General features: G+C 42.8%; 2 protein-coding genes across 2 annotated transcripts; one reads left to right on the top strand and one right to left on the bottom strand.

The window, feature by feature from the left end:
- The first annotated feature begins 12,261 nt into the window (after window positions 1-12,261).
- On the top strand, window positions 12,262-16,235 carry cx39.4 (connexin 39.4). The gene is made up of 2 exons (XM_034545113.1): window positions 12,262-12,511; window positions 14,076-16,235. Exon 2 carries the CDS (start codon window positions 14,085-14,087, stop codon window positions 15,198-15,200), a length of 1,116 nt encoding a protein of 371 aa, XP_034401004.1. The 5' UTR covers window positions 12,262-12,511; window positions 14,076-14,084; the 3' UTR covers window positions 15,201-16,235.
- A 6,584-nt stretch (window positions 16,236-22,819) lies between these two features.
- Window positions 22,820-25,051, bottom strand: smim12 (small integral membrane protein 12). The gene is made up of 2 exons (XM_034546099.1): window positions 24,979-25,051; window positions 22,820-23,907 (listed from the first exon to the last, which is right to left on the bottom strand). Exon 2 carries the CDS (start codon window positions 23,877-23,879, stop codon window positions 23,607-23,609), a length of 273 nt encoding a protein of 90 aa, XP_034401990.1. The 5' UTR covers window positions 23,880-23,907; window positions 24,979-25,051; the 3' UTR covers window positions 22,820-23,606.
- Window positions 25,052-26,519: the final 1,468 nt, after the last annotated feature.

The following is a 26,519-nucleotide window of genomic DNA, read 5'->3' as shown; positions in this document are numbered from 1 at the left end:
TCTGTGTAACGGACGTGAACAGGGCATGGAAGAAGTCGACTCAGAAGTTGATCTTTCTTGTATTTATTTATTGCCTTCTGGTCTGTCTTGCTGCACATCAGCTTCCACGAATAGTATTAAAACTTTTGTGAAGGAAAGACGGGACTACGGAAGCCTAGGAGGCAAAGAAGAGGTGAAACGCAATTTCCACAGGAAACAGATTTAACTCTTCAAAATAAAATTCACACAAACACACACTTCAACAGGATCGTTGAATAATAAACAAAAATAAGATATAATACATTAAAAATAAGAAATAACAGAGTGTATTTCTAACTCCGTTACATCTGCATTTGAAAAACCATGGATGCACCTGGTTATTTTAGCCTCAATAACGTCTGCGGCGTCTAATCACCTCATCTCTGCCGGCCTGCGTTTCATAACGACAGTAATCTCCCTCTTTCCTTCTATTTGGCTCAGTGAAGCAGATACAGCTGCAGGACAGGCAACATTTTAAATGACAAATGTTACATCCACTGATTAACTCAAAGGTAAATGTTATGCTGTTAATTACCACAAGGATATTAGCGAGCAAGCCAGATTAGACCATGAATCAGTCATGGCGGCCCCTTCAGAACCTGAAATGATAATTACACTAGGAAAAGAAAAACGGCATCCTGATTATTGAGATCGAGAATCACGCCACCCTACATCTGATCCTCCGAGCTGACTTTCAACCACTTAAAGTGTAGTTTACTTCACAACTGTTGTTCTTATTGTCCTTTGATTTGTTTAAACTCCCGTTATAATTACAGGTTAATGATGTTTCTGTCTCCATCGCCAGACGTCTTTAAACCTTACCTCCATAAAGCACATGGATGACAGAGCATGGCGGCGTGCATATATATTGCGAATGAATGTCCGCCAATGTGCTGGTTGTGTATGTGAGAGCCCAATAAAACATCTAGTGTTAGAGTTGAATGCTCTATTGATATGCAATATGCAAAATGGCCTCTTTATGGCTTAATACTCTGCATAGTTTATAAGAGCCAGGGCTGAGGGGAGTGTGGGGGGGGGGGGATGCTGGGAGGGAATATGTGCATAGCCAGCCACTGATACCCCAATTTGTTATTATCGGCAGCACCCATTCATCTATATTTTAAATGCATACACTATATCAACATGGGGAGGTTTTCTTTCACATAGCACCATCTCCTCTGCCCTGCGTTTCACCAGACCAGTATTGCTCTCCAGGATTTCAACATGTATAGCTTTGATGCTAACAGCACAGATGCTAACAAAGTGCTTCATTGCAAAAGGATACTCTATCAGTGTCTGTATTGGGAGAATAAAGTATTGATGATTCTGAAAGGTTGAACTCCAAAGCAGCTATTAGCGGCATGGAAATCAGATTTATGTAACACTATTTAGTCCACAAACTTAGATATAGACTTAGATAAAACTAGATATCTCAATGTATTACATTAAGAAAACCTTGGTGTCAAGTCCAAAATGAAGTTTTGCTTCCAATTTTGGAATAATTTAATTCTTTGGAAGTAATGTTAGAAAACCTTAGCTGGTTTTTTTTTTTTTCCATGCTAGTAGCATGGTTCTAGGTTTCCCCTAGGCCTAGACGTAACATACCGGCTCTCACACCCAAAGCAAGAATAATACCCCTTTTATCACTCACAAGTTACATCAGGCATGAATTAGTCAGTTAAGGTCACTCACGCTCTTTTCTTAAACCTTACCAAGTGGTTTTGTTGCTTCAACCTAACGTCCTGTATAAGACGTCATTCTAATTTGAAAAGACATTTGGACACGGACATGCCGTCTCTAACAGGTACACAACTCACACTACAGGTGTTCCTTGATTGTCCCACTCAATCGGAAACTCTCCGATGCTGGGAAACAAAGCAAATACGGTTAGTGCCAACAACTGGCCACTTGAGGCTCCACAACAACATTCTCCAACTTAACAGCAGAAAGAAAACATGTTTAGAGCCTGGTACAAAAGCGGTTTTAATCTCTGTAGCTAATATCCTTGTTAATGTCACCTGTATGGGAGGTGATTTCTTTTATACAACTCACCCGTTTAAATGATGTAACGTTAGGCTCAATTGAGGGTGTGTCAGGTGGGTGCTTTACCAGGTGGTCCACTATCTGTCACCTCTGCTCTGTTACACAGGACCGCTTCAGACCCATCAATGATCCACCTTTTCACATTTAGTTTGGCTATATAGGCTCTACCAAGATGGCAACAGCCAGAGCCACCCACTCTGAGGCTCACAACACGGGTGATGTCATGAAGACTCGTCCATATTTCATACATCTCTCCCTGCATCTTGTTTTCCACTCTGTGTGCTGGGGAACCTTAAACAAAACAGCACTTCATCTTCATGCCGAATCAAGACACCATTACTGCGCCTCTTATGTGATGGTAAAAAGTAATGGGATTTTATGCAACGCCTGTAGATGAGACAGAAGGAGCCTTGGCAAATTCATACCTGCACACTGCAAGAAATGTCCACCTCACATTTCTTCTTCTTGATTTTTTTTTCTTACCTGGTTCAAGGAATGAAAAACAAATCTATTTTAAGGTTCTATTGCGACTCGATAAGTTACAGCAAACCTGCATTATGATGAAACCTGCTCTGCATTTACTGGCGAATGAGGGAGAGACAGTTTGAAGAGGATTTGGATCGTTCCAAAAAATCTGCTTTCAAAATATTTCAGGGGTTTTATTCGCTCTTTGGAGTTGTTATTTACGCCCGCAGCACAGGGATTTATCATTTTAAATGTAAATGTGATATGAATACTGTAATTTCTGGAGATGCATATTGTGAAAGTTTATATAAGGTAAGTGGAGGACAAAACTTTATTTTACACTGTATCAACAATCGTTTCCTTGTGTAATCGTTCACTGTCCTGTCAAACGGACCATTGTTTCCCATTTGAGGAGAGGCTCAGAGCGTGCTGTAAAACAGAACCTGATGTTTCAACAAACCATTTTCACATCTGACAGATTGTTTATTGAGGGTGCGTCTGGTTCTTTATTCAGACTGTGAGCAAGCAACACAGACTGACATGAAGGGAAACCATCAGGATGCAGGAGGAGGTCAGCTGTACACGGAACATTCACTCACACTAATTTCAGCTTGTGGTTTGAATCATTTTAAAGCAAGATATGTTTGAGTATTCAGGGCCAGTGTGTTACTTACAAAGCTGATAGTGTGATGCCCTACTGTAGCTTTAATAATTTATTGCATTTGATTCAGTACCTGGTGTGTCAGTAAACACTCCACTTTGTATCCAATGATATTTGGTATGATGTAAAACAGATGTGGGATGTTCAGATTATGTAAATCACATACAACATCCAAGCCTTTTAATGCATTAACTAAGGAACCCCCAACCAACACACACACACACACACACACACACACACACACACACACACACACACATACACACACACACACACACACACACATCTACACACTAAGCAAGTTGCAGCCTGGATTCACAGTAATTAGGCAAAAACGCTTCTCCAGTTCCTTTAATTAACTCCAAATGCATTTTCATAATAAACATAACTTAAGCCGACACAGTCTGTGATTTACCCATAATTCCCAACATTCACCCTTTACATCTAATTTCATATCCCACACACCATAGGAAGTAGTATTAAACCCCACCTCATTAGTGCAGATAAGCCATTTTCTACCTACACCATCTGATGTTTTCACACACCATCCAAATAAACCAACTAATGCCATCAAATGCTGTACGCCGGTGCCAAAGGAGGGTGTATCTTGCAGAGGCAAGGCTGTAGCATAAAGCCCCCACCCCCCATTCATATACACGCTCACACACACACACGCACACACACAGACACACACACGCAGACACACGCACACGCAAAAATTCGCCAATGGCAGCTGCCCCTGGAGGATTCCTGGACCGGGGTGGTCCTGACTGAGGAGCCATCTCCTCCCAGTCCCGAGCTGCTGTGCACCTCTTGCTCTGCGGTGTAAACGCGATACTTTCTGCAGCCGGCTCAAATCCCTCCCCGGGACATACACCCGCTGACTCCAACACGCACGCACCACATGCGTGCACAAGCGCGCACTCTATGTCAAGTGGACGGTTACGCACGAATGAAACTCAGCGACCAACAAGAATGTCCGAGTCTCTTCCACATTTGTTTTTTTGAATTGGCATCCAAAGACCATTTGGTGCTTGTGCGTTTGAGAGCGTGTGTGCAAGAGGGGGGAGGGAGGGGGGGACGGGGGTCCTGCTTTCGAAAATGGCGCAACTTCACATGTTTCTCCCTGTCAAGTTGACACAGCTGGGAGCCCCGCTGACAGCGCACCGGCCCGTCCCTGCGCAGGCACAGTGGAAGGCAGCGCCGATGCAAACCAATACCTGGTCGTCGTTATCTGCACTAGCGCACCGCATGCACAAAATAATGAGCGTTAAAAGGGAAGATTCGCACAGGGCGCACAAGGCGCACCTGCCCCTCAGCCGACCCGGCCGCTTCATGCGAGTGCACCTTACCTTAAAAGTCGAGAGGTTTCTGTGCGCGACGTGATCTTCGCTGAAGTAACAGACACAGAAACACACGCCTATTCCGCAGCTCCGCGCTCGCTGTGTGGAGAAGAACGGAGGGAGAAGGAACAGCAGCGAGAACCAGCGGCGCTTCATCCGCACGCACGCACGCACGCTCTCTCGCGCACTCTTTCGCTCTCTCTCTCTCTCTCTCTCTCTCTGCCCCCTCTCTGGATCACAGGCAGTGTTCCCCACTGAAATATTACCGGCAGACCGATTGGTCCACGGGATCCCAGCGGTCCCTCTGCGCTGCTCGAGGAGGGGCCAAATACAACCGCGGGGAACGACAAGGCTAACACACTGCGAATGAATCAATCTAGTCATTTGTTTTGTCTCATCAAGAACGAGTTATATATATAACTATATATATATATATATATATATATATATATATATATATATATATATATATATATATATATATATATGTGTGTGTGTGTGTGTGTGTGTGTGTGTGTGTGTGTGTTTTATTTTCTATATGCCACGTGTTTCCTATGTGGAAATGCATGGTCACAATTTGCACTTGATACGGCAAGTTTACGAGTTAAGTTCCTAACTCGAAATATACTTGATATTACAAAAGTAATGTTCATTACTGACTTATATGATAAGGATCGGGGTTAGATCAATGCTATTTCTTCAGCTGTACAGGCCCATCGAATCAATATTTTCAAACTCAACATGGACTAGAGTGCAGATGCCCGTGATGTTAACAGCAGCGTAGCCGCCCTTCCTGAATACGCCGTCACGCCAGGCACTTAACTTAGATGGTGGCTACTGTAAATGGGTCAGAGAGAGAGAGAGAGAGAGAGAGAGAGAGAGAGAGAGACTCGTTCTCTATAGGCCTTTAGGCCATTTCATAATTGCAATAGTGTGTTATTGTATGATTGAATACTAAGCTGATACTTGCAAAGAATAACATTCTTATAATAATACAAATGAGAACCTGCATTTTTTTTCCCCCTCTGAACTTTAAGACAAACTGCTACATCGTGCACGTGTAGCATTGCAATATGTGAGGGAAAGAGAAGTCACACCGAGACCGACTGAATAGGTGTGCATACAGTATGCGCGTGTGCAACCGAGAGGGCGTTGGAGCCCTTTTTTTTTTTTTTTTTGGTGTCAGTTCCTAACGGGGAGCGTCACTTTCGCAGGCGCTGCGCAACACTTCTCGGTGTTAACTTGTCATGATCCTGCGTAAATACATTCAGCGCCGCTGCTGCCACGGATACAGAAACAGATCGAGGCTAATGGGAGACTCGGAGCTTCTTTATATTGAATGCCATTTTGAGCTTTCGCCCATCATGTTTACGTCGTAAGAGAACAATTTGAACACTTCCGCATCCCCCTCTCAGGTCAACTACTGGCCAGGAGGGGGGGGGGGGGGGGGGGAAGGGGATAATATTCATGATATTATAAAGTACTCCTACAATCTATAAGAATTTGAGGTCGAGTATCCATCCATCCATCCATTTTCAATACCGCTTATCCTCATTAGGGTCGCGGAGGCGCTGGAGCCTATCCCAGCTGACATAGGGCGAAGGCAGGGGACACCCTGGACAGGCCGCCAGTCCATCGAGGGCACATGTAGGGACATACAACCATTCACTCTCACATTCACACCTATGGGCAATTTAGAGATCAATTAACCTGCAGCATGTCTTTGGACTGTGGGAGGAAGCCGGAGAGCCCGGAGAGAAACCCACGCTGCCACGGGGAGAACATGCAAACTCCACACAGAAGGACCGCTCCGACCGGGAATCGAACCCGCGGCCCTCTTGCTGTGAGGCGACAGTGCTAGCCACTACACCACCGTGCAGCCCACGGTCGAGTAAAAAAGGCAAAACAATGTTTCTAACATAATGTGTTTTATTTTATATCTTGTGAATTACGCCGACTGGCATTTTACACAAATGTACTGCTGATGCACTTTTGATGAGGATTCGACGTCTTGCTTTGTTATCACGGGAAGTGATGTGCTGTGTGGATTATACCTATCCCTAGTATTTTAATGTGTCACCGTTTGTGTAAAATAGTCTTGTTTACTCGTTAAGAGCAGCTTGGTTGCATTGGCAGACGTTTTACGTTTCAGCACCATGGTCAGTGACACTGATACGGCCTGTGTGAGACTGTCGGTGAGTGTGTGTGCGTGTGTGTGTGTGTGTGTGTGTGTGTGTGTGTGTGTGTGTGTGTGTGTGTGCGTGTGTGTGTGTGTGTGTTTCTGGTTCTCTGTTTACCGTTTTCCACCAGAATGCTGGTACTATAAATAAATGTGTTGACTTTCAGGACCAACATGTACTTCAGTTGACTTTGTGGAGTTGACACTTAGTGAACATCTTCAGTATGCTTTGTGACTGCATGCACCTTTTGATTACATTATAATGTTATGTTTCAGATCATGTCGAAAAACTGCCTACGTGGGAAGAAAGTGGATAAGCTCGCCATACTCGCGCTACAATATGCACATACATACGTACGCACCAAGCCCAACAGTGGGCATATAGTTGCCGTAAAAATTATTGCAGAAGGAGTGAGTTATGTAGATTAGATGCCAACCTCCCGCACTGACACTTCGTACATCAGCATGCAACCCTAGGGCCTAAGCTTTGCTTCAGGCAAGTGTCGTCTCACTCAAGAGTGCATTAATGTCAGTGTAAAGTCTCGGAGACAAAATAACGCTTTAGTATTAGCCTCATTATGTGTGTGGCATCTCGCCTAGTCAATTGCACTCCAGCTCAGCCATGGCACACCATTTCCCTCCATAACAAGGCCACTGAGATGTGGCTGTACACTCACTATGAAAGGCAGCCTAATGAATATTTATCGGTTCATTGGGTCAAGGTGTAATATCCGCACCCTCAACACAACACAACACACGCCCTCACCCCCTCATGTTTGTGGCAGGGCATTCATCACCAGGCTAAAATCGTTTACGGCCTGGCCTTTCGCCACCTGCTTCACAGCCTGCCAGTAGATCTGTTTGTATCTTCATTAGCACTCTTCTGAACGACGCCAAAGCCAGACGTCAGAAGGGCATGACCTTGGCTCACTTCTAATAAAGTCAACCCACTAGTTGCAATTTAGTGTCATAGAAGAATTTTGATTCTTTTTTTTTTTCTTCCCTTGAAAACCCGCTACTCTTCCGCAGACGTTGATATTTAAGTCCAGAATTGCCGCAGTCACAAATGCTATTTACTGGTCCAGAAACATTGGCTTGATTGTTATTTGTAAAACCCATAAACACTCACAGTCCGAGTGATACCAAAGCAGCTATTTCCTTTAAGAATCAATCTTTAAAAAAGAAAGAAAACGCAATCTAAAGTAAATTCAATACTGCACCACCTTTCATTATAATCTCATGAACATGTAAAAATACACATTCATACATCATACAAAAATACAATTGAGAGATGAGTTGACAGAAAGGAAGAGAAAGCAACAAAGAAAAGTCTAAATGATAATCAGAAGAGTTCAGAAACAAGTAATGTCATTCTTTGATAAAAAGGGGACATTCAAAATATCCCAGAAAATAGCCATTGATTGGGTATGGACCTTGAATTCAACAGTGAGTCATGACACTGATTACACATGGATGGGAAGAAAAAGAAGAGAAAATTAAGATAAGGCATCGATATGAACTAATTGGAATCCTACTAAAGAATCAGGAGCCATGTGGCGACGCTGACTTGTTCGATAAAAGGGAAGAAATCTGATATAGCATGTATGGGATGCAGGGTGCAGCTGTATTTAGTTGGCACAGTGATTGTCGCATATATATATATATATATATATATATATATATATATATATATATATATATATATATATATATATATATTCATCACGTCAAAAGATCTACAGCTCTTTCAATGTCATGCATATTTCATCAAACAAGCCAGGCTGTGGAGCCCATAGCTCATGTAACATTGACATCTTTACTAACCATGCAGCACTGACAGAAACACAGCACTGTCTACGCTGGAAATGTACTTTTGATGTGAGTGTTTTTTGTGCTTTATTATGGAAACAAAGACCAACGCAATACTATCGTCATAATACAGTATTATATCACATCTAGTCGTCCTGGTAACAAGCAGTTGTGCAGATTATTCTTGCAAAATATCACGTGTCACCTGTTGTAAAGAGACTTCTCTTCATGCACAATCAGACAAATCTTTATCTTTCATTTTGAGACTAATATTTTCCTGCGAGAAAGTATATAATTGTAAACGCAGGGCTCCTATGTATGAAGCTACATGTCTAGTCCTAGATAAGATAAAGGATGATCGGGGGGAACCAGACAGTCAACAGCTATGTTAACAGCTCTGTGAGGCTGTGCTCAGGCACAGCGGTGCTTTCATCTGAACGCTAACATGCTCACGTTGTGAATGCAAACATGCTGATGTTTATATATTTATATAGTGTGGTAGCATCGTTTGCTTCTTCGCAGTAAACACGCGGCACTGTGGCATTCATGGGCCTTGCAGGAATTTGTTCAGAAACAAAAAATTCATCCTGAGGCAATCATGAATGTTTGTACTATTTTTCATGGCTCAACAGTTGTTGAGATATTACTCAAAAACAACAAATGCGAACCTCGTGGTGGTGCTAGCAGGAAGGTCAGAGGATCTTCATAGTCTCAAGGGTTCGACCTCTGGCAACCATGAATGTCTGCACAACGTTTGATGTCAATCCATCAAGTAGATATTGGGAATTGTTGACACTAAGATAAGTCCGGATATCACCAAAGCCATCAGGAGTTATCCTCTGGGAACCATGAATGTCTGAAGAAAATGTGCATTGCAAACCATCCGATAGTTTATCGAAACATTTCACACAAAAAAAACAAATGTAACCTTTTGGTGGCACAAGAGGATCACTAGAAGTAAATGGATGACCAAAGTATTCAGTATTCATCCATTCATCTTCAGGGGACCATGAAAATCAGTTCAAAATGTTAGGGCAATTCCCCTAATACCTATTGAGATATTTGAGTGGATCAAAGTGGTGGAGTGACCAAAAGACCAACATACCTAACACCGTGCATTAAGACACAGTATTTTGTAAAATGTAAGCAAGTTACCATGTTATATCAATGTTCCAGCCTGTTAATCATTTAGCCAAGCAAGGTAAGGTTGATATAACACTCCCATCATTACGTATTCATGTAAAAAGATGTATTTTCTTTCTTCTAAAGAGACCGACGCTGTCAAGTTAATGGATCCAGTAATTGTGTTGTTTTCCGTTGTGTTCCATTTCCACCCATGAAGATATACCTCCCTGAATGTTTTCATTATAGGTTTTAACAAATGTCCAAAGATTTTTTTTTTTCATCCTCAAACTCATAATTCGGTGATACAATCCATCTCTGAATCCGTGTTCCCATCCCACATACATATCTGCATTACTGATTTACACTTAGAACTGAATCCCGTCACGAAATGCAATAGTTCACGTAGAAATGTGTCCAGCGGTGAGGAATTGATTGAAGTTGAAGCCGGCAATTAGTTTCATTGATAACCGAGCCGGCGGGGGAAGGGGGACACACCGAACACACCGAACACAGGAAGGCATAACACATCTCCTGAATGGTAACAGTCCTATTATTCTCTGTCGGCTGTCCTCTCTTCCCTCGTCGCCATTCATCTGCGGGCGTAATGACCAAAGAAAGAGCAAGACGCTGATCTGTCAGGATGATTCACTGCCAATTTGCCAGCCTTTTTATAAAGCTCCACTCTGCGCGGTGGCCGAGTGGACGAAGCCGGCCTCCTAACTCTTCTATAATCTACATATTGACACGTATGATGGTGCGGCTCTGATTGGAAACGACTGTGAGGAGATGACTTCTCCGCAAAGACTTTGATTTGACTGAGTGCGGCGTCAGTCGGGGATAACTGGAGTGGCCATTTGCGGTCGGATTTGTGCAGACTTTGTTATGACATGTGATATGGTGCTGAACGGTATTATGACTAGCAAGCCTGTTTTTTGTTTTTTTTGAATTTGTGTTTTTATAATAGAGTAAATGCATTTGAATAAAATGCATTTTTTTCCCCCGATCAATCACTGTTTGAGTTTCTTGCCGACATGAGAAAAGCCGTTGGCTTTAATGCTCGTAGCAACGTGCAGCCTCGCTTGTGCCAAAATTGATTTAAAGATGTGAAAGCTAATCTTCCAGCAGGCTTTATTTACAGTACATACTCTGTTTGCATCTTCTTAAGGAGGAGAGGCTTGTTTTGAGGCATTTTTTTCTAAGCCAAGCTGCTCCTCGAGGTTTTCGCATTCTCTCCATATACTGACGTTCAATGGGTAAACACAGCCAATCTGAATGATGAAAAAAAAACATGTCGCGCTTCTTCGGATTAGCTTGAGCCACATGTCTGTAAATAAAGCCTGTGCACAGCCAGTCGGCTCTAAGGGCCGTGACTAAAAAAAAAAACTGGACAGGGTGGAGTTTCCAATAAGCACAAACACACGGTGAGATCTCTGTTTGCATCAGAGTAGAGAGCCCTTACTGACGCTGCTCCTCGGAGTCTGATACCGAAGCACAAAGCACCTTTTAGCACCTATATGAGACCCATCAAGCATTAAAGTAAGTATAATGTAAACCCATCAGCCTCATTAATAGACGCTCAGAGAAAAAGCTCAGGGACTGTTGTGATGACGTATAAACACAGTAAAACCAACACGAGGCCTTTCAACCAGAAGACCAGTGTTGAGTTATTTAAACGTCACATTAGTGATGTTCATGCTACGTTGTTTACTTTGAACATAGTTTATAGGTATTTCACGCCAACCATGATGTTTCTTTCTAAACATCACTAAGTGTTCTTTTGTTTGAATTCACAACATGAACCACTTGTTCAGAGCCTAAGGGGTCTGACAAAGCGTCAGCATGTCACACGTTGGGAGGATCTGTGCTGCATATGTGGCAACATGGATTTGAGCACATGTGGCCACATCTTCATCTAAAAGGAAACTAAATGCAACTATCAAACGGAGCAGAACATGGCAATACTCAGATTAGTAAGTGGCTCAAGTGTGGCACACGAGTACATGTATGCTTTACGCTGATTCATCCGAATGTTCACATTGTAAAGAAGACCATTTTATTGAAGACAAGTATTCCAAAGTATAGTTTTTCGAGTTTGCAGGATGCAATATCACAACTATGATTATAGTGAGCTGCAAGCGTTTTGTGTAACTTCATCAAATCACGCAAATGACGTGTAAACCCAAGGAGTTGGAGGTTTGAGGCGCGCGCATGCGGCTCCGCAGGCGTCATAAACAAGGTGACTGGCGCCGCTGCGTGGCGGCATGGAGAATTACACCAGTCTAAAAGGAAGTCAGATGGCCGGGTTAGCAAACGGATCAAAGATATTCTTCTCTAAAACAAAAACAGGGGCAAAAGATAGAGACAGCATTAGAAGCAGCCTGATAAATACTCATGTTTATGGAGGCTAATAGGAGGCTGGATTACTTTCTGGGTAAGAACAAAAACGAGATATTACTCGGTTCTTATCATGGTGCTGTAATTATGAGTGTGTTGTTGTTGTTTTTGCGTTGCAACACCACCCTCAATCTTTCAAGTGTGCTGTCCGTTCCTACCTCCTCGGCCTCAGTCAGGCGACCCCTTCCGTGTAATTGATGCAAACGGGAGGTCCTTAAAGAAAAGTTAAAACCCAAACTTTTGAGTCCATCCCATTTCCTGCACGAGGTTCCTGAGGGACGGCCAACTAAACGGGCATGGGAAACTTCTCCCCACTTTTTCCGATGACATCGATGCTTTTTAAAGAAGGGAAACGCAAAGCGACCGGAGCTGCGGATCGCGGCAGCAGGGAGCGGAGTGAGGCGTTAAAAGTACACTGAGTCCTGAGACCTGCGCACCAACGAGGAGACAAGGCCCGCTTCACGAGAGGGAAAGGTAAGGAGCCACAGCAGATTAGGATTGTTCATGTGATAAGATTCACATATCATATTGTGTAAGACGGTAATCATGTGTCCCTGTAGTTCTTAGTTATCAACGTGTTTTTTATTCCCCTTAAGAACCAGAATAACAATTCTACAAGGGGCGTTCAAGGACTATAACATTGTTTTTTATTCACTTTTGGTAGGTAATTCTACTTTTTGTATTATTTCTTTTTATCACCTTGTGTCTTCACGGAATTACAAGATCGATTTCTGAATCTCTATTGTATTCTACAAGTAATTCCGCATAAATAATTTATACAACTAAATAAATAACTTGGATTATTTATTTAATTCGCCTGCCTATTTGTATTTTTGTTTTATTTTATATGGTTTATAAACATTAATAAGGCTAGAAATGACGTTAAACGTAGACTCATCAATAGTCCTGTGACTTGAAGTGGCTGTTGAGCGAAGGGTTTCTTTTATGGTATTTTATGCTGTGACATACTTAGTATAAAGTCTCATTGTGTGTATTACATCTGTGTATGCTGTGGTATGTTTGGTAGAGATAACAGTGATACTCAAGACAATGGCCTCAGAGGTCAATCAGTCCGGTTATCAGACCAGAATCCCTGACCGTCCATTATCTTGTCTCATCCTGTCGGAAAGTTTGTATTTACACGATTAGGACTGTTTTCTTTTCTCAGCAGGGGAAGAAATAACAAATAAACAAAAATAGTCTAAACAAATAGACAACTGTCACAGCAGCTCAACTCACACACACACAGGATGTTTGTTCAGATGTGTGTGTGTATTTGTGTGTGTGTGTGCGTGCACAATGCTTTTATGAAATCGGTCCCAGTATGATTTTATTAAGCTAAGCTTTAATTGATTCATAAATGTTTGCATATAATAACACCGTGTAATGTTAAAGAGAGTGGATTTTCTTTAACTCGTTGACTCCAGTTTGACTGTGAAAACTCACACTCTTTCCTTTCATATTAAATGTTAAGTTTAGGGCCATGTGTTTTTGTTTTAGTTCATTTTAGTGTAAGGAGGCCTTGTTTTTCACATCTTGGTGATGAGGAGTTGGAGCCCACCCTAACAACAGTGTGAGCTCATGGAAGAACTAATAACAATTAATAGGCAGCCAGATACACATGTTCCCGAGTAATAAAGACACCATTATACTGAAAAGTGCTGGAGAAATGTAGCTCATTTGCCGCTTGTAGAAATAATTAAACATGTATGCTTTAGCTATGCAGTGATGAAAACCTTTGAGAATTTAGTCGTGGAAATAAAATATATCAATTAGGTGTTAGGTGGCACATTCAAGCCAATCTGAAATACGATCTGCATAACAACCACAACTAAACTCGGCACCTTGTCACAATTTGAACAGATGGGAAAGACTTTAAACAGGAACTTAAAACGACCTCTCCTCATTCAGCATCCTCTGTAATGTTCTAAAAAACAAGTTCTTTTAACAACGTTTCTGCGTGCCATCAAAAAGGTGAGCTTATTCTGAAATATGTATCTCAAACATTTTCTCATTCTCCCCACGTCTGTCCTGTTAGGAGCAGAGGATGTCCAGAGCTGACTGGTCCTACCTGGAGCACCTGCTCGAGGAGGGCCAGGAGTATTCGACAGGCATTGGCCGTGTCTGGCTTACCGTGCTCTTCCTGTTTCGCATGCTCGTACTGGGAACAGCCGCTGAATCGGCCTGGGATGACGAGCAAGCAGACTTTGTCTGCAACACGCGGCAACCCGGCTGCACTGCTGTGTGCTACGACAAAGCCTTCCCCATCTCCCACTTTCGCTACTTTGTCCTCCAAGTCATCTTCGTCTCCACGCCGACCATCTTCTACTTTGGATATGTAGCTGTAATGGCTGGCAAGGACAAGGAAAAAGAGGAGGAGGAGGCAGAGAAATGTGCTGGCGGAGGTAAAAGGGGAGGGAGAGCAATAGAAAAGGACAATGCACAAGAGAAAGAGAAACAAGGGGGCGTTGGGAAAGGTCGACGAGCTGAGAAGGTCCCACCTGACGCTCCTAAACTGAAAGGGAGGTTGCTGTGTGCGTATACATTCAGCATCCTGTCCAAAGTCCTCCTGGAGGTTGGCTTCATCCTAGGGCTGTGGTTCCTTTACGATGGCTTCTTCATCGCAGCGAAGTTTGAGTGCACATGGTCCCCTTGTCCTCACACCGTGGACTGCTTTGTCTCTCGACCCACGGAGAAGACGATCTTCACCATCTACACTCAGGTGATCGCTGCCATCTCCCTGCTCCTCAACCTCGCCGAGCTCCTTCAGCTTGCCGTCTCCCATCGGCTGCAGAAATACTATCGTACCCAGCATCACGACTACTTACCTCGGTCAGAGCAGGCCCCGGCTGGAGAGGAGGCTCGCAAACTTCAGACGGATTCGTCCAAGTCTTACAAAGCAGGGGGCCATGTCAGCCCCCCCATGCTGGACGAGGCTACGTGCTTCCCAAACCCCTGTGAGAGCTACGGGAATCTGGCCATTGAGGTGAACTGGGGACCCGGGGAGGCGGGGAGTGACCTGCTTCCCAGTTACGTGAACTGCATGGGGGCCATGAAGACGCCGCGTTCCCAGAGAGTCCATTATAAGGCGCACGCACAGCACACTGTGAAGAACACTAGAAGTGCCCATAAAGCACACTCAAAGCAGAAGCATTATGTATGATGCGGTCAGATGTGGCGAATCGTTGCTCATGACCATAAAAGCTGCAGGCGTTTTTTTATCCGGGGGTCTTCCAGATTTTATTTTAATCAATATTATCCTGCACATGACCCTCGACCATCAGTAGTGCGCAATGAGAGCTCAAACAAGGGAGAAAAGAAGAACAACTATTGCACTGTGAACTCGATTGCCTCAAAGGCAAGGAGAAAACCAGAGATTCACCAGATAAATGGACCTCTTTGAATTGAACCATTTTGAGAACACTCCCCAGGCAAAGCAAATGAGACTACACAATGACCAAAGAATACAGTCATAAGATGCCTTCATAGCAGTGGAAAAGAAGAGTGCAGTGGGGGGTCTGCGGTGGGCCTCGGGATACTTTGTGAGTATGGGAGGGGCATGCAGTAGAGACATATTTAAGCATATTCCCCTGAGATTTGCACTGTAACCGCTTGAGTTCTTTGACCCCTCCCCCCCTTCACTTTCTCCCATGGCTCCATCCACACTGGAATGTACTGGTCTTTGGATCCTGCTCTGCTCCCAGGAGCATAATGGCTGTGTGGACGCAGACATGCATGCATGCACACACACGATGTGCCTTCCCCTTTCACCCAGTAAGTTTTGGTCACTCGAGTTGGGGACTGGGGAAGACATGGCTGAAGAGAAGGAGAGCCAAACCAGGGGAATTCTGGGATTGTAGATGACTAATCATTGCCGCTAACCATAGTCATTTAGCAATGAGGAACGAGGGAGGGAGAGAGAGGACCACCGCATACTAGTTCACGAGAGCTCAATAATGGAGGACTGATATGCCTCAAGTCTGAAAATGAAACTTTTCCCGAGAGCTTGAGAGAGAACTCAAAAGATGGATTTGTGAATGCGCACTGGATGGACTGAAAGTGGTACAGAAATGTGCGAACCTAATTAAATGAAATGACTAATTATGTGAAAACTGTATTTAATGTTTAATGTATTATGAAGAAATACCTGTGTTAATATTTATTTTTTTGTGGAAAATAAAGGTTTAAAGTATAAGTGAATGAGGACGTTGTAAAATGACGGCATCGTTTTAATACATCACATCACACATAACATTTTACCAGAGATGCTACAGAGACTACGTTCCATACAAGTGAATCTCTTTTGGACAGAATGGTTTAATTTATTTTCCATTTCTGTGTGAGGAAAGTGTCTCTGAAGTGTGTATTGCTTCTCTGTCCAACTTCTGTGTTCAACCTCTCTCCAAATACTGTCACAATACAGAGGCACTGAATCACTCAAGGGAAAGCTCTTTGGCAATAACAGAAAAATAGAGGTATGGAGAAGTGGATCAGATTTAAAGGCTATCATGAGCATAACCCCTGAGGGGAAAAATTGAGGGAAATAACTTTAATTTAATGGCTATTTTCCAATCCGTAGCTGGCTGCACAGGGAAAAAAGGCATCAATTATATGCCAGTAAAAGTTCATACAAGGTGGAAAAGCACTTTATGCTGGATCTCTTTACTATCCCCTAGGGGGGTCCTGCCTGTTAATGCTGTTTTCGTGGAGAGCAATTGATAAAATCCTTTAACAAAAGTGTTTGCCCAAGCTCCGAGTGAATGCAGTCATATGTCTTTTAAGCTGCAGCTGCGGCATCTGCAATACGGCACACATTTCCAGCAATTCACCAAACGGTCTCCATGACGATAAGTGGTTATCTATAGCAGGTAAGGGGGTGGTTTATGGGAAATTCAAGTGAGACAGATTCTCATAAAACAAACCGCTTGAACTATGCGAGGCCAAACAAGAACTGCAACAAGCAAAAAAGAAATTACACAAGGCAATAAAAAATAAGAAAACAGCTTCTCTGTCCTGTGGAATGTGTTTTTTTTAATTTATTGTGGGCGTTCCTCTCACTCTCTCTGTGTGTCAGGGATGCATTGGCAGACACTGTTGAGAGAACAATCCAAATAGCTGCCCAGTTCAATGTCTGTTCACGAGAACTTGGCTGGCATTCCCGTTTGCAGTCTTGTTATCTCAGTGCAAGCGGGTGGGTGCGTTTATGTGCACGTGTCCGTGCGATTGTTCACGTGTGTGTGCTTTCACAAGAAAGCCAAGGGAAGGGGGTCACGGAACAGATTTGCACGGGGGCGACCCATATCGGGCCCTCCGCTGCCAACCCGAAGCCAGCGGCGGAACAGCGGAGCTCCCTTTTCCATCCATCTTCCTTATAGCCGATGAAGCCGGAGAAGCTCAACGCCCCGCTCTGTTCTTTCACACAGAGCAAACTCTCGCCTCCGGTTCAGCGGAGCACAGATAACCCTCCAAGATGAAAACAACATTGCAGGTTATTTGCTGCTCCAACAGGCTTTTTTTTTCTCTCTCTCTTCTGTACAGTCGATGCCTACCCGTCAGATAAATTGCCCCTGAACATTGCACGTGAAAGTGATGTTTTTTGGCGACGTGTTCCTCTGTCAGGACATGAGTGAAATATTTCCACATTCATCGGCTTGATTACCTAATATTCACATCGAGACTATTTCCCAAACTCGGGGGCAATCAAATCAGACACATTGCTTTCAGAGGATCTTCCAATAAAAAATAAAAAAACGCCACAATGGAGATTATTTGTTTGTGCACAGCTGGGTTAATAAAATAATCATTAGCTGAGAAGACCCCAATCTGTGCGACAGGTCATCCTTAACGGCCGTACATGCGTCCTCTGGGATCAGCTGCCGTTTCCTGACATTGTTGAAGTCACTGCTGATGCATTTCCTCGTTCTGCTGGTGAATCCACATGGCGCTGAGTGAGGTGAATATGTGTACACACACACACACACACACACACACTCACTCACTCACACGCACACACACACACACGCTTTTAGACCGTGAAGCAGTTCAAAGTGCTGTGAAGTAGCTTCAGGGCTCCAGCAGTTCCTGTGCCAACTGTTATGCTCAGAGGCAACTCTCCTTGAGGGAAGAGCTTACAGTAATGCTGTGTACCAGGCTCTGGTCGCCTTCGGGGGGGCCCACCCATGTGCCAGGTCTGCCTAAAATGAGTTACTTGGTTGTCATAGTTTCTGCCAGCTTTACTATCAGAGCCCTGCGTATTTGAGGAAATATCCTGAACAGACAGAGAAGGCACTCACACATACAAGCATACAGTAAAGAAGATAGGAATGACCAGCTTGACCTCTCGTCATAAAACTTTTACTTTCACACGTACACACGCACACACACACATACACACACACATATATAAACAAGGGAATTGTTGTGTGTGTGTGTGTGTGTGGTTGTGCGTGTGGAAGGCATACAGCGGTGTGTGTGCCAACTCCCTTTGTTTCACTGAATGTACATACACCCACTACCGACACACTGCTGTCGTCGTATCCATAAGAATGTCACGTCCAAGCACCCAGTCCTGAATTTGGGCATTTGTGCTACTCGACAAAACAAAACCAAAAATGCTTTCAGCAATTCCTAAATTTAAACTCTGCATAGGAAGTGGGTGTTTCCTGTTTCGGTATTGCTTCGCCCCAGGGATTAGTCGTTTGGGATTGTTCCCCCTGACAATTGGACTGCGGTGGGCATTGTTGCATTGTTTTGTCCGTAGCTCCCCGTGTTTTGTTTTTCTAATGTCACGGACGCCCCATCAAAGGCCAGTGAAGGATGAGGGAAATGAGCAAAGTGTGTGGCCGGAGTCAATCAAGAGGGCTGGTACTATTTATAGCTATAGAGAGAGAGTCTCCTCAGCTCTATGGAGAGCTTTAGCGTCTTTCAGCTTGTTTTGGTGTTTTTACGTCTCACAACTTTACCGTTTTGGTTAACTCTCACTGCTCTCGTCAATTCCAGCTGTTTTCAGTGGATGTGCTCTGCTAAACCAACTATATGTTACCTGTTCAACAAATAACAACATTGGATCTTATGGAGCGTGGAGCAAGTTAATAAGCAAGTAAGAATCGGCAGAGACCAAAACAGCTCAAAGTAGAGTGAATAAAGGCCAGAAACACATCTGTAATGACAGGCCGCCTGGTACTTTTTGTCTTTTTTTTTAATCAATAATTGGCATAGAAAATGTCCTTTGTGTAAGTTATGTTGCTCTTTTTTTCAGGGGAAATGTAACTTCCAAAATCTGGCAAGTATTTGTCATTATTATATGTTTATAAATGCTTAAAACAGTGTATAATAACAAAAAAGCAAAGACACGTTTCTCAGGTTTCTCTTCATCAACAATTGTAAATGAACATGAAGAAAAGTTTTGAGATTACAAAAATGAAATTGAAACTATTTTTCCTCAAACCGTTGTGTTTGCCTGGAGCTTTCAGTGTCCGTGTTACAGGCTGTTCTATGTGTCCACGTCCAAGAGTTTTAGTTTTAGCTCCCTCAAGCAGTTCCTCTCCAGCTGAAGACAGAACCCAACGTGGCACAACGTGGCACACATCATGGGAGTGCTTTTATGGCACAGAATACATTGTTTCTGTCCAAGGCTGGTCTTTCTTTTTGTTTGTGGGAACAGGAAAGTGGCCTTGAGTGGGGGGTTTATGTGGGCCGGCCAGTGGCAGAACTCTCAGAAGTCAATAAATCAATATTTAACATCAACACCAAAGTATTATTTACAAAGAAAACGCCACTAAAACACCACTCAAAAATATCTAATGTCAACCGGTTTAGTTGTAGGCTATCAGAGAAGTTTTGCAAATATATTAAAATATGTTTACCTTGGCCACTTTACATATTTATGCTCAGCTTCTTGTCTGTGTATTCGTTTGATATACAGCAATACCTGGATTCCTGGATTCTGTGTGTGTGTGTGTGTGTGTGTGTGTGTGTGTGTGTGTGTGTGTTGGGTGGGTTGTTTAATAGAGAACGTGGTGCCCTTCCAGCAGGCAGACAACTCTATTGTTCATGCAGCAAAGGGAACACCGTCTCCGGTCTGTCCACTCAGGATGTTGGATTGGACCTCCTTAAAAAAAAAGAAGGAACAGCCAGCATCACCCGCACCCATTATCCCCATCATCCCCATCATCCATCAAGAACAATGGAGCACCTCCAACATCCTCCTCCCTTCCCAGGAGCCTCGGTGCTCGGTTCCCACAGTACTGTGCAGTTGTGGGCCATTGTTATACGGCCGACCTGTCCTCTGATTGTTCCCAGACGGGGACACACACACACACACACACACACACCTAAACACACCAAATTCCTTGTCAACTCCATCCTCACTAGTTTCAAATGGAAACTTCCCACCATGCAGCTTGAAGTAATTGACTCTCTGAACATGCACAAGCAGAATGGAGCGAGTCATTCCATTGATAGCAAACCTAAGAGGGGAATACGAGCTGATGACTGCCGATAGCACAGCGCTCACCACTCCAGTGCCAATGTATCTGGGCCTCATAATCTTTCCCCATTTCACTAGCTGGCAGGGTAACGAGGCGGAACTTATCCTGGCACTCTGGAAAGGTTACCGTCCATTAAGAGAGCTCTTGGGGTGCGGAGCGACAGGCCTTTAGGTTTCTTTATTTAACGTAGTAAAGACTGGAGTAAAAGTTTCAACAAAAGAATTATTAGAGTTCCTTCTAAGTGCTTTGTGAGCTACCACATGTCGGATTTAAAAAGCTTCATAAAGTTTTCTCGTTTCGTAGCGTTTTTTTACGACGCAAGTTACTTCTCCGTCTTCAATCGACGGCGGATTCTTATTAAAGTCTTTGTTGCCTGACAACAGCACCCCTCGTGTTTTAATAATGAGTATAATAAAGGTTTTCTAGATTGAATATGTGGAAACCTTTTCCCACTTTCTGCCTACACACGAGGATCAAAGCTCATGTCGGGTACAGGCAACATCAGTAAAGTACTGACTGTTGAGTGGCAGTCTTCCTATATATTCCTTCAAACACTATATTATTCAAAAAAAGCATAGCGTATTTTTAAACATCACATAGGGAAAAAAACACAGTGAATCATTATTTTTGTTGGACTACTTTATAAATCTGTGACGTTACTGCTGGATTGTGAGATAAAGAGAAGAAAACTGACCTTAAAAGGATAAAGTGAGTTTTAGCCTTATGTTGTTATGCACTTGCATGTACCAAAAGGAATGTTTTTTTAAATTTTTTAAACCATCCATAGTGTTGTACAGCTCTTTGGAGATTACAATGCATTTCAAAATGAATAGTTACACCATCATGTTCATCCACTGACCGGTTGACTGAGATAGGCCCTGTTCTCCACACATGGGTTAACCAATCGCTGTCATCAGGCCAACATGACCCTGTTCAGTCTCATCCAGCTAACCGGGTGGTTTGAACGCAGTTAAACTGATGATTGGTTCATCTTAGAGAAGAGTTGGGACCATGATCAGCATTCATATGATCGGCTGAGAGTTGAACTACCATTATTAGCATTGTTTGCTATGTGGACTCCCAGCATGCAGTGGGGCAATAGATACAAAGGACATGAAGCCCGGAGGCGTAAAAGAAAAAAGTAAACAAAGAGGACAGCACATGGGTATTCAGCCGTACTAAATTTACACGGAAATATTTACTTTGAGGATTACAAAATACATGAAATTAGAGAAATGCATTGGCTATATTACTCACCTGGTTTATTAATCAACCAATTTTTTAAAAATCAAATAAATAGATTGTTTGGCAGTTACGTCTCATCTGGCGAGGTAAGAGTCTGCAGGACTTTCATACCAAGCAGTAAAAAATGTCAAATAAAAGGAACACAATTATAAATATCATCAAGGTAAAGTAATGTCCCATTTGTATTCATACCACTTCAAGCTCTCGCAGCCGCTCACACTCAACCATTTACCAGGTGATGTCGGAGAAGTGCCTGAGGTTTCAGTAAAAACTAAAATTGTGCGATTTGGACGGCAGGAAGTGTTGCATTGTCGTTATTGTTGTCATACAGTTACGAGTGAAAGTATCTTGCAAAAAACCTTAGTCAAATGATATATACGTTTATAAAACGTATTCCAATGTAAACTTTAAATGTTCCCCGTCATAACATCAGTTGAAATTCATGTTGTGGTTGGAGCGGCCTTTCTACAGTCAAATGTACCTTTTTTTATTTTAGGGTTGGTTCTATTTTTAAGAGTATCCATTTCATTTGGTGTATTTTATAGTGAATATTAAACTATGATCGTTACCTCGGAAGTTTTGAGGATTTCTCAATAACCACTTATCTAAAATCATCACATCTGAGGGAAAAAAGGACCCTTTCATCTGAAATCGACTTTTTGATCATGGCTCACCCGGAAATCCCCCTCTTGAGCTATCTATGAATCAGCGTGTACTTCCGGAGGTTTGGGCTTAATTAAGGACTTGTTTCTCTGACAACAGCTGCAAATACATTTTCAGCCAGATTCTCAGAACTTATTACATACTTATAGCCATGGCAGAATCCATTGCTGTATCTATCTAGCGCATTCCCTTCGAAAATAATTGCCTTCTTGAAGCGGAATAAGCAGTCATTATTTCCTTCCTCTGACTTTGTCCTTGGCAGCAGTATTGTTTCATAACCAAAGTGGGATCAGATATTTGTTCGGACCTAAAGTGACGAACATAAAAAAAAAAAAATGTAAACAACTCTTTGAAATCTGTAGCACTTTCAATAAACACACATACCTTTATTCATCAGTTTTTATCTTCTTCGGTCAACACATAATTAGAATGAGTGATGTGCAAAACCATCCAGACTTTCTAAAATGAAAGCTGTGTGTAGATTTTCCAGACAATAGGACTTTAAGCAGCTTAAACATCCTGAAAGACCTCCCACATTGTTGGCTTATTTTGTCACATACCATCAAACGGTTACATGAGATAAAAAAAGAACTACAACAAAGACCCGTCTCTCCTCTCTTCTTTCGCTTTTATGTTCACAATCAGTCCTTTGTAAACAAAAAATACATACCGATTTGATTAAAAGGACCAACTTTTTGACAGGCTTGGAACTTGAACATTATTTGCATCTTTGACATCTCCTGCATTATTTGTGTGTGATTTAACAGCAGAGACACAATAACATGCGTGTAATAACACAACTGTACATAAAACAGATTCCCACCAAACCCTGTCATCTGTTCAAAGCTTGGACACCCCGAGGCTCAACGTTTTCGGAGTTTTAATCATAGTATGTTAATTTAGTTATTGATCATTGCATGAACCGGCTCATGTGACATCAAGGAGAAGGTCAAACAATCACATATAAGGAGTGTTTGACTCAATAAAAGACCAAATGTGTTACTTTTTAAATTACCCTGTGACATCTAAAATGTAGCAGATATGTACACAGGCGAGATGACGCATGAGTGAGGACGTGTGGCTGAGGTAAATGGGAAGAATAGGTGTTTTTGCCTTCCGTGTCACCCAATGCACTAGTACCGGTAAGTACATGTCTCTCACAGCAACACGGGTTAGCTCTTCTCAGGTCGGTTCCGGTTCAGAGCGGCTCTCGGCGTGAACTCCAGTTTCTCTTTCAGGCTAAGCACCTGGGTGCTGTCCATACCCTCTTGTTCTTCCAGCTTCCTGTCCTCCCTCAGCTCCAGGATGCTCTTCACCTCTCGGGGTTTAGGGGTCCCCCTGATAAACCACTCCAGGTGGTAGCCCACTGCTCCCACTACAAAGGCCACAGGGAAGGTGACGTAAGGGCCGTAGGTCCGTGCCGCCATCCAAAAGAGAGGCCACATGACCTCGCTGCTCTTTGGCGTCCGGGTGCTGCATGAGGATACAAAAAAATAATAATAAATGATAAATGTTATATCATATGAGGGGTAAATTAAGAGCTATTCATGCATCAAAGAGCATTTATGTAGCTACTATTGCCAACATGTAACTGAACTCATGGCAGACCAACATGAAAGTATTACTATATGACTTAGTGTTTCAAAGTGATAAGGTTTTTATTTTCTTCACGTTTTAAATAATCAATCCAAAGCTAGTCACATCAATCAAACACTCTTCATTAGACATAACAATAATTAACCTCTCACTGTATCCACACATGCATGTATACTTTGTGTTGGGCAACTTTAACCAGTTGATCATGCCACACGTAGGACGTCAGGAACGGAGGCCCATCTGTCCTCCTCATCTCGTTTTAGCTCCAACACACAACTAGCTCAACAGGTCACAATGTTTTACGTCTGAATATGGTTTACGACAGTTTATTGAACGTAAACAGATGAAATTAAACCCTCCGCTTGATGGCAACGCCAGCATAACGTTAGCCCGGCTGGCTACGTCAACGTGAATGTTACTAGCTAGCAAGGTTACTCACATCATTACACGTTTACAACTTCACGTTACATTATAAATAATTGTGATTGTGCGTCGCTGCCCACCCGAAGTGATAAGTGGTTATGCTCGCTTCAGAACGGACAATACTCTTTACCCAAAGCCGTAACGTACGGTTTACTCGTAACGGAGAAATTCAAAATGACATGGTAACATTTTAAATGGAGTTTGGCCAAACCAATAACCTTAGACGAACTCGTCACAGCGTCTTAAAAATATGCATAACGTTATATGTGTAATTGTTGTTTATTTTGTGAGGTCCATCGATACATGTCGAGTTACTGCGTGAAAGTCATACTATGAATCGGTTTGTAACCGGCTACCTCGCAGCGAGTTAACGATAAATAACGCTATAAGTGCCACGTGACGTTACAATCCGGTGAAAGGCCTTCTGAAGCTAAACCCTGTACCAGCCGCCTGTGCTAGAAACCAGTGCGCGTGGTGTTTGTCTCTGTGTTATTTTGATCATGGCAATAGTTTGTCTCCACTCACCTTTATCGTGTGCACGTTGGCGCAGGGGACATACGCAATATCCGTGTCGCGAGCGGTAACCTTCCTGGTTAAGTTTCATTGGCTCACGAGCCTCGCTTTGCTGCAACGGTTTTTTTTCCTCGGTGTTTTAGCGCCCCTTAGTGGTGATACTAGTACACTACGTTGAGACGAGGAAGGCCGATACATGTATTTTACGTTCTTTGTTTGAGGACACACAAAGGGAATCAATTAAATGTGCTTCTACTACTGGTACTGTTGGGAGTTGGCACATATACATTGTTCAAGACTAGGCTACACTTTATATACAACAATATCAAATACATAAATTCAATTTAAGATCTATACAATGAGTTGAAACTAGCAGTCAAGCAGTGATCCACTAATAGGGGTACATAATATGTGATTAAAACAGTATTATAACGTTTATAAAGTAATGCATCCTTTTACAACTGAAACAATAATTTCCTCCCAACAATACATTACATTGTATTCAAGTAATGTCCCATTAAGCATTAGACCTAATACATGCTTAATAATTACAGAACCCTGTGTGCTTTATGTATGTACACTCTAAGGGAGCTGTGCCGCATAATTTTTTCCCTTCCTGGAAGCCATAAAAATGACAAAAATCCTCCTCTCAAGGATTTCTCATGAAAGGCTGACAGATCTGTCAGCAGTATTGTGTCATACGCAAACAAGGCGTGAACACCCCCTCTTGGGTGACAAACCCCTCAAGTGACATGATAGTTTTCTTTTAGTTTGACATGTGACGACCGACACTTTTAGAGGCTAAAACTGTTTGAGGAGTTTTGCTTTTGTATACTTTAACTGCTTATGAAGGATGCAGAGAAGTTGATGGTTTCAGCCGCCCAGCGAGAAAACCATAAATCGCAGCATTGACTATCAGGGGGGGGGGGAGAAAATATGCTACTGCAGTTTCTGTGTAAATGAATCAGTAAATGTTCTTTGTAAGGCTCCATATGATCGATTACACTGATATTTCAGCTCGCAGGCCCAAAAGTGTCCCACAAAACTATGCTAGGCAGTGTACAGGGCACAGGGCTGATCTACAGCGATTGGAATGCAGCCCGTCGTGGAGCGACAATGAGTTCGGACCCATGGATGACCGGTTCCCACTCATTTGGTCATTTGTGCAGAAGGAGAAAGTTTTTATGTTGTCATTACTTCTAAGGACTGCTGAAATTATTGTGATTAACGGGATTCTGTGTGGGTGATTATGCTTCACGCATCAACAATGATTCATTTAAGCAGTTCCTCCCTCTCTGCTGTCCATCTTACAGTTGCCAAAACTGGCATTTGATAAGTCTTTTCAGATAAAGTGAAATTTCGCTCATCCCCTGCGGGTAAAAACAACATTACTTGTGCCAGTTCTGCTTTACCAGCAACATTAGCAGCGCCAGGATTATTTCATCAGTTTCTGCTTATTAGTAAATGAGATTTAGAGCTGCACTATAGCCAAGAGTTTCATGTATAACATGCAACCATTTTATTACTCCAAATAACAAACTGGGGCTGACAAG

The sequence above is a fragment of the Cyclopterus lumpus genome, chromosome 11 (assembly GCF_009769545.1).
Source record: "Cyclopterus lumpus isolate fCycLum1 chromosome 11, fCycLum1.pri, whole genome shotgun sequence".
Classification (NCBI taxonomy): Eukaryota; Metazoa; Chordata; class Actinopteri; order Perciformes; family Cyclopteridae; genus Cyclopterus; species Cyclopterus lumpus.
This window is presented reverse-complemented; position numbering and strand designations above follow the sequence as displayed.

Bases quoted from the DNA above. Each gene is read 5' to 3' on its own strand.
- cx39.4 (XM_034545113.1), top strand. From the start codon at position 14,085: ATGTCCAGAGCTGACTGGTCCTACCTGGAGCACCTGCTCGAGGAGGGC.
- smim12 (XM_034546099.1), bottom strand. From the start codon at position 23,879: ATGTGGCCTCTCTTTTGGATGGCGGCACGGACCTACGGCCCTTACGTC.